The 6,943-nt window shown below is 39.9% G+C and overlaps 1 protein-coding gene across 2 annotated transcripts; it reads right to left on the reverse strand.

Moving 5' to 3' along the window:
• On the reverse strand, nucleotides 861-5,590 carry LOC109234152 (probable cellulose synthase A catalytic subunit 3 [UDP-forming]). Of its 2 annotated transcripts, none has more exons than XM_019400016.1 (14): nucleotides 5,506-5,590; nucleotides 5,214-5,409; nucleotides 4,942-5,132; nucleotides 4,722-4,830; nucleotides 4,469-4,637; nucleotides 3,973-4,239; nucleotides 3,520-3,865; nucleotides 3,274-3,411; nucleotides 3,039-3,164; nucleotides 2,742-2,954; nucleotides 2,377-2,647; nucleotides 2,097-2,284; nucleotides 1,647-1,997; nucleotides 861-1,532 (listed from the first exon to the last, which is right to left on the reverse strand). In XM_019400016.1, exons 1-14 carry the CDS (start codon nucleotides 5,584-5,586, stop codon nucleotides 948-950), a joined length of 3,231 nt encoding a protein of 1,076 aa, XP_019255561.1. In that variant the 5' UTR covers nucleotides 5,587-5,590; the 3' UTR covers nucleotides 861-947. The 2 variants fall into 2 exon arrangements, with proteins under 2 accessions (XP_019255561.1, XP_019255560.1); XM_019400015.1 differs by having other exon boundaries at nucleotides 4,469-4,646.

Raw genomic sequence — 6,943 nt, forward strand, 5'->3', positions numbered from 1 at the left:
GCATCGTATCTACGATAGGCCGTAATACATCAACCGTCTCTTCAAGGACCGCAATGCGGTCCCCATGATTCACCATGGTCAGAAATGGTGGTAATGGCAATGCGTTCCCTCATTCGATGTCGAGCCTAGGCTATGATACCAACTGTTTTGGAAGGGCGACGTAAGGCTAAGCAACTGATGTCAATGCAGTTACTGTCCGCCAAATGAGGTCCCCTCCGTACGCTAGACGAGATTATCAGTGCCGTACGAGAAAACTAATGTCAAGGGCAATTGAGAGAATAGAAATGAGAATTGAGAATGAAAGAAAGCTTGATTGCATTAATGAAAGCTATTACAAAAAAGCAACACGGTGTCGAGGGGGAGAGACACCAGTACGGAGAATTGTTTGCTTGCTAGAAAGTGTGATTGCTTGATCACCCCTAATAGTGCTTAAAAAAAATAAACCAAAGTTACAAGACTAGACTTGACTAAGCTAGAGAAACATAATGGAAGTACATGAAATAAAGCTACTCTATATTTACAATGAAAAGGACTTAGTTTTCTACAAGGCAGAAACAGGTTCGTTGTCAGCAACATTGTCTTTGGCATCACGTTCTGCGCGCGCGGCGTTGTCTGCGCGCGCGGCGCTGTTGGCATCTGCCTGCGGCTGGGCACTGGCGAGGGATATCGGTGGGGCGACAGGGGCACATACGCGCTTGTCACTTGGCGCAGCCAAGACCACGGGGCCGTCCGTGGCGCTAGGCGTTGGGAGGCTTGCTAGGACGCCACGGGGCGTGCCCAAGAGGTCATGGGGCATGGCTGGAAAGCCGCCCATGACAATATATATATACACACATATTTTTGTCTGTTTTGTGAAACCAGATTGCCAAAACATGAGGAAAGAGAGAACAAGAATCTGTAAGGTGTTTATCTTCTTCTATTTATGAGTTTGAACTTGAGTTTCCATACTAGTTACAATCCAATCCACAGTCTTCAAGAATTGGACCATCAGATTTTGCCAAAAATGGATCAATCCTTACCCACAAAAGCGAAAATATGGAAGCAACTAAGATTGACCATACAATGATGATTGTAGGAGTTCTATTCTGTCTACCTAAAAGTCCTTTCAAGAATGGATAGAGATGAACAATCACCCAAAAAGCAAAAAACAGCTTCCCAAATAATACCCCCCATGATTCATACCCATTGTTTATAGCATTGGAAATGCCAGCAACAACTCCTATAATGTTTATTATTAGCAATGTGGTTGGTGGAATGAGAAGTGTTGTCCATTTGAATGCATAAAGCTCTGAGAATTCTTCATCATCTCCGGCTTTTGATGTTACTGTGAAGTTTGTATCCACCCCGGCTAATACTTTTAGTAAACCTTGGAACACAGCGAATAGATGTGCTGAAACGCCTCCGATCACCCAAAATTGTTCGTTCCTCCACCATTCATCTATCCCTACTCCACTCCATCTCATTTCAAGAATACTAGTTGCAAATATGCAAATGAAAAGTGACAAAAACCACAAGCTAGCAGCATTGTTAAGCTGCAAGATTGAACAAGAAAAGAACAGAATTAGATATCTTTTTGAAGAGTTTAGTTTAGTGCAGCTTGATCATGTAGATAATAGGATGTCTTTTCTATGGTTAAAAGATTTTACCTCAGGTGTAATGAATTTTCCTGTGAGCAAGCATACAGCAGGTAGAGTGCAATAAGCGACTAAGGGAAGAGACGTGAATGGATAAATGGTGGCGTTTATGTATGAGAAACGTTCGAGCCAATTGAGACCACCACCATATCCATACCAGAGAGGGCAATGCCTGCTGAAAAAGATTTCAATAGAACCCAGAGCCCATCGAAGGACCTGGTGGAGACGATCTGATAGATTGATCGGTGCTGATCCTTTAAATGCCGGCCTTGTAGGCATGCAATATATGGATCTCCAGCCGTGACAATGCATTTTGAATCCTGTTAATATATCCTCTGTGACTGAACCATATATCCAGCCAATCTGCATTTTCAAAGCAGTTGGGTAGAACGATCAGTACATTCGAAAGTAGTTTTGATACTTGAAGAAAGCAAGAAACTTGAAGAGATGGACCTGACTTACCTCTTTTCCCCATTCTGTTTTATCTTCATAACAACAGCTTATTACATGAATGGCCTCTTTTACCAGGGAAGCTGGACTAGCACTTCTAAGAGTTCCACCATTTTCTCGCAATGTTGATGCAACAAAAACTGGAGATTGCCCAAATTTCATTTCTAACTTGTGATCAGAGATGGGAGATCGATTGTCACCTGCTCAAGCCACATTGACATAAAAAAATTGAAGGATATCAGTAAATGGTATCAGCACAGTATGCAGAAGGATATCAGAAATGTGACTTTACCTTGGTTTCCCTCTTGAGAGACCACTAATGCGAGGGAGTCTTCGTCATTTATAAGAGGCTTCACCTCCAATTTAGGCTTCTTACTTTTCTTTTTCCTTCTGGAGCAACAGCTTTTGCAGCAGCAGCACCACTTTAACCAGCAATTGCATGTCCTCGTTGGAGCTTTCTTCTGCTTGGGCGCATCGAGTCCATAAAGCGCCTGGCGTCTGAACACGCATCCAGTTCCAACATATATTGGTCCTTGAATTCCATCCAATCCTTTCATGTTAATCTGATTCATATAAAAGCAAATATACAATCATTCAAGTATATACAAATGTTAAAGCAGATCTGTATTTTTGTAGTTGTAACAAGCTTGCACTTACATCGAAGAACACTGTGTTCCTATTAGCATATCGATCATTCTTGTCAATGCCATCAAACCTCTGAGGGAATTGAACATAGCAAACTCTTTTCCCCAGCGATAGATCCATCATGAAACACATAGCTTCCTTTATGGCTTTGCTGTTGTTAATATAGTGATCGCAATCCAAATTCAACAAATAAGGAGCATTAGTGAGCACAGCAGACACTCTGACCTGTCAAATAGATTATCACCTCATAAAAAGAAACATCGCAGTAGCAGAAGATACCGCAAAAATAAATTTTTATGCAATACAAACCAGAGAATTCATTGCACCAGCCTTCTTGTGATGGTTGAATCCAGGTCTTTTCTCTCTGGATACATATACTAGTCGAGGTAATTCATTTCCATCTGTATCCAGCCCACCATTTTGGCCAAGGAAGACCTGTAAATGATACACATAAGAAGAAGTTACTGCAGCTAGATTGAACAAGAAAGAGGTTAAGTAAAATAGCCATAACCAACAATGTATAATCAATTTCAAATTTCAGCACCTGAATCATGCCAGGATGATCTCTAACATAATTCCCTGGCCAAGGAGTCCCATCCTGCATTGTCCACCCATCCTCGGGAACCTTTTGCGCCTTAGCAAACATAGCATTTATCCGTACTTTAAATTCCTCATAATCTCTCTGCAACATCAGGAAAAATAAAAAAAATTAAACACCAACCGAAAACCAAAGACAGTAACCTTTAGTTTAAAACCCTGGAACAAGATTGGGGACTCATGATTATTTTACCTTCATTGCTCGTCGCTCTTTTATAAATGAAGTCAAAACCTTGTCTTGGAGATAATCCATTTTCTGAGAAAAATAGGACTCAGGAGCCCGAGGCTCAATATTAAACTTCTTGCAGAAAGGAATCCATTTCTTAGCAAACTCAGCTGTTTCTGATAATGCTTCAAAGGTCAACATAGAAGCACCATCATCCGATACATAGCATGACACCTTATCGACGGGGTAGTCCACCGCCAGAATGGACAGAACTGTGTTTGCAGTCACCAGAGGTGGTTCTTTAAGTGGATCTACTGTACTCACAAATATATCCACTGCAGAAAGTTGAGAAGGTTGGCCTTCTTTTTCATATCTGAAAGACAAATTTTTTGCAAATTTTCAGGTGAAAGAGATGACTATTTATCCATTAGCAAAGAGAAAGTAAACATTATAGAGGACAAAAAGTGGTTAGTCACTGACCTGAGGGACAATTGGTCAAGGTAAGTCTTCCTGTCAATGGGAAGCCACTTAGGGAATTGATCAAGGATCCATGACACAGCAAACCAAATTTCACAGATTACAGAAACTAGCCACAATCCATAAGCATCATTTACAGGATGAGAGACCCTATAATGAAAGAAAAAGCCAAGAACAACAAGCCGAATCATGATGATCATTCTATAAGGGTTGATTTGGCTTGATGGAACTGGCATTTTCCTTGATAATGGTTGTCTTGCTTCATTCAACCTGATCTTGCAAAAAGTAATGCAAAGATTAGCAAATCTACAATCTTATAAGTGCTTGGTTCTCTATCTGTCACAACAAATACATTGAAGAAGCAGCATCATTTTCATAAGCGTATTAAATACTAGTTGCTGCTGCCTTATTTTCCAAAAGCAGGTATGCCTATGTTTAATCTTTATGGGATGACCTTCAGACAAACTAAGACACATGGGATGGCTTCTGCAAAGCTTACACTGATAAGTCAAATTCTTCATCTTCATCCCCGCCTTCGCAAACACTATCTTTCGTCATTTGTTGCTTCTCTTGCTTTTGTTTCCAACTTTCCATCCTCTCCTTCCAGGCTATACTTCCATACCCGTAAGCAGCTAAATCCTTTGAAGGATCCAGAGATCTTGGTTGCACTGCAGAAACTAAATTCAAGAATTCACCATCCATGCAACTAGGTACTCTAACTTTTGATTCAGTGTCTTATTATAGTGTATCACCTGAAGTGTTGGTATCCCGGTAGGAAAGGGCAAGCATCCTTTTGCCACCGAACCCTGCTAATCCCATCGGTACTAACGCATGTTTTTCTATGTCGATATCATTATCTACCTGCAACACAATGTGCTTAAAATCTTAGTCTTGTTCATGAATATATCGACATGATAATGCATATGGATTAGTTTTAAAAATAATTTGTGAATGAGGTAATAGTGTTTTTACCATTTGACCACTGGTTAGCAAAGGAACTTGTGAAAGTTGGTTTCTTGACTCATGAGAAGGCATGTCTAGCTCAAAGTGCTCAAAACCATAGCATTGAAAATCATGTTTCATGTGATCACTTTCAAAATTGAACTCATTTTCAACATCATCAATGTCATCTTCTTCCTCATCGCCCTGTACTCTCGGACAGCCTATAAAGCGTTCACGAATCAGAAATATAGGAGTAACTAAATAGCTGAACATTTCAGAGAAAATAAATGATCCATCATTACCTTTTAGACGTTTGAAACGTGTTTTGCACTGAGGACAAACTTGGCTACCTTCTCGGCGCTCATAATCATAACAAGTTCTACAAACTGGAAAAGCACAATCATTGCAAGCTACAAAGGGCTCTCCATCTATTGTTAACCCCACGTCGTCATCACATATTTTGCAAATTTGACTACTCAGCTGCTGCAATGGCCTTGCCTGGTGATCACCATAATTCAAGTTCATTAACCATAATTACAAACATAACACTGAAACTAAAACTACAGAAATGACTTGGTCAAGTAGACAACTTACAGAAAATTCACCATCTCGACGAATAACAACTATTTCATTCCGTTTGTGAGAGCCAGCAACTAGACCAGCACTCACCTCCATAGGGAAAAAGCCTTGGCCTCAAAGGATATTCCAGATTAGACTCAATGTTAGCTCAGATGGATATATGCATATATCAGATAAGATATTTATCACATAAGCCAAATTGAATAGAAAGCAGTTTCTAGTTGATCTCACTTCTCCTTTTTGTTTTTCTACCTCTGTTTTCGACTTGTGGGACTACCTCTGCTCTCTTCTAAGAATGCGAACAAAAGCCTCACATTGATAGTTGAAAAGATTGAGAAGCTACGTATAAAGTGTAGTGAAGCCTAACAAACTGGTATCAAAGTCAGAGGCGGAGCTAGAACACAACCTACGGGTTCGGCTGAAGCCAGTAGCTTTTATTCATACCATGTATTTGTCTTAAGGAATTCATCGAATATGTATAATTTATTAATTTAGAACCCAATAACTTAAACAGATTAGATTCTCGAACCCATAAACTTCAAATCCTGCCTCCGCCGCTGATCAAAGTCAATGGTTCTACAAACTCAGTTCGACGGGGAAACACTAGATCGTGGTAGAGGTTTTTTGAGAGGACTTGGCCTAAAGCGCAACACTTTCAGTAAAGGTGAAAAAGAACCGTGTATAACTATGTATCAAATGAAGGTGTCTGTATATTATTGTACTTTAGTAATTTTGCTGTCCAGTTACTAGTTTCATCAAACAACAAATTGAGGTTTACCAAACTTAATGCCGACGGCAGCAGTATGCTTAAATCATTTTACAAGATATTACTGGGGTGGCAGAGTCAATTTTTATACTATGAAAAAAGAGACAAAATTTAAGAAGATGGAAAATTAACTAGTAGTAAAGACAAAAGTCATGTCGTTATTTCCAGCTGTTTTGTGCCGCTCTTCACGTCTCTCTCGCTCTCTTTCTCTGTTTGAATTCTTCTCTTTACATTGTCTTTGTTATCATCGAAACATTCTTGTGTTATTTTTGGCATTATTAAGGTATAGTTGTTCGTTGATACTAGGAACACTTCACTATACATCATCTTCTATGTCAATGTCGTCACTAGTATTGGTTTTTTTGCTCATTTTGGTTGCTTTGCACCGCTTGATCCAGTTCTGTGTGTAAGTGTTCCTCGTCTTCCATAATCCTATATTAACTCTGTGTGCTGACATGATCAGTGAGTTTTTCGTTATTTTCTATGTACATAGTGTTTGTGTTTATAACGGGAGTCTTGGAGGCACGTAAAGTAATCTCCGTGTAAAGGTCAAGGGTAGGAGCCGTAGAATTAACCACTGATACTTGCATTAGGTAGGTTGCCTACACCACACCCCTTGGCGGGTGTGGCTCTTCTCGACCCTGCATGAACGGGAGATACTTCATGCAGTAGGCTATCATTTATAGT

This window comes from Nicotiana attenuata, chromosome 11, assembly GCF_001879085.1.
Source record: "Nicotiana attenuata strain UT chromosome 11, NIATTr2, whole genome shotgun sequence".
Lineage (NCBI taxonomy): Eukaryota > Viridiplantae > Streptophyta > Magnoliopsida > Solanales > Solanaceae > Nicotiana > Nicotiana attenuata.

What these genes read in the sequence shown, in the direction of transcription:
- LOC109234152 (XM_019400015.1), bottom strand. Translation starts at nt 5,586, where the DNA reads ATGGAGGTGAGTGCTGGTCTAGTTGCTGGCTCTCACAAACGGAATGAA. An exon ending in ACGTTTCAAACGTCTAAAAG is followed by an intron (nt 5,133 to 5,213) that starts GTAATGATGGAT and finishes AACGCTTTATAG; the next exon opens with GCTGTCCGAGAGTACAGGGC. An exon ending in GAAAATTCATTACACCTGAG is followed by an intron (nt 1,533 to 1,646) that starts GTAAAATCTTTT and finishes TCAATCTTGCAG; the next exon opens with CTTAACAATGCTGCTAGCTT.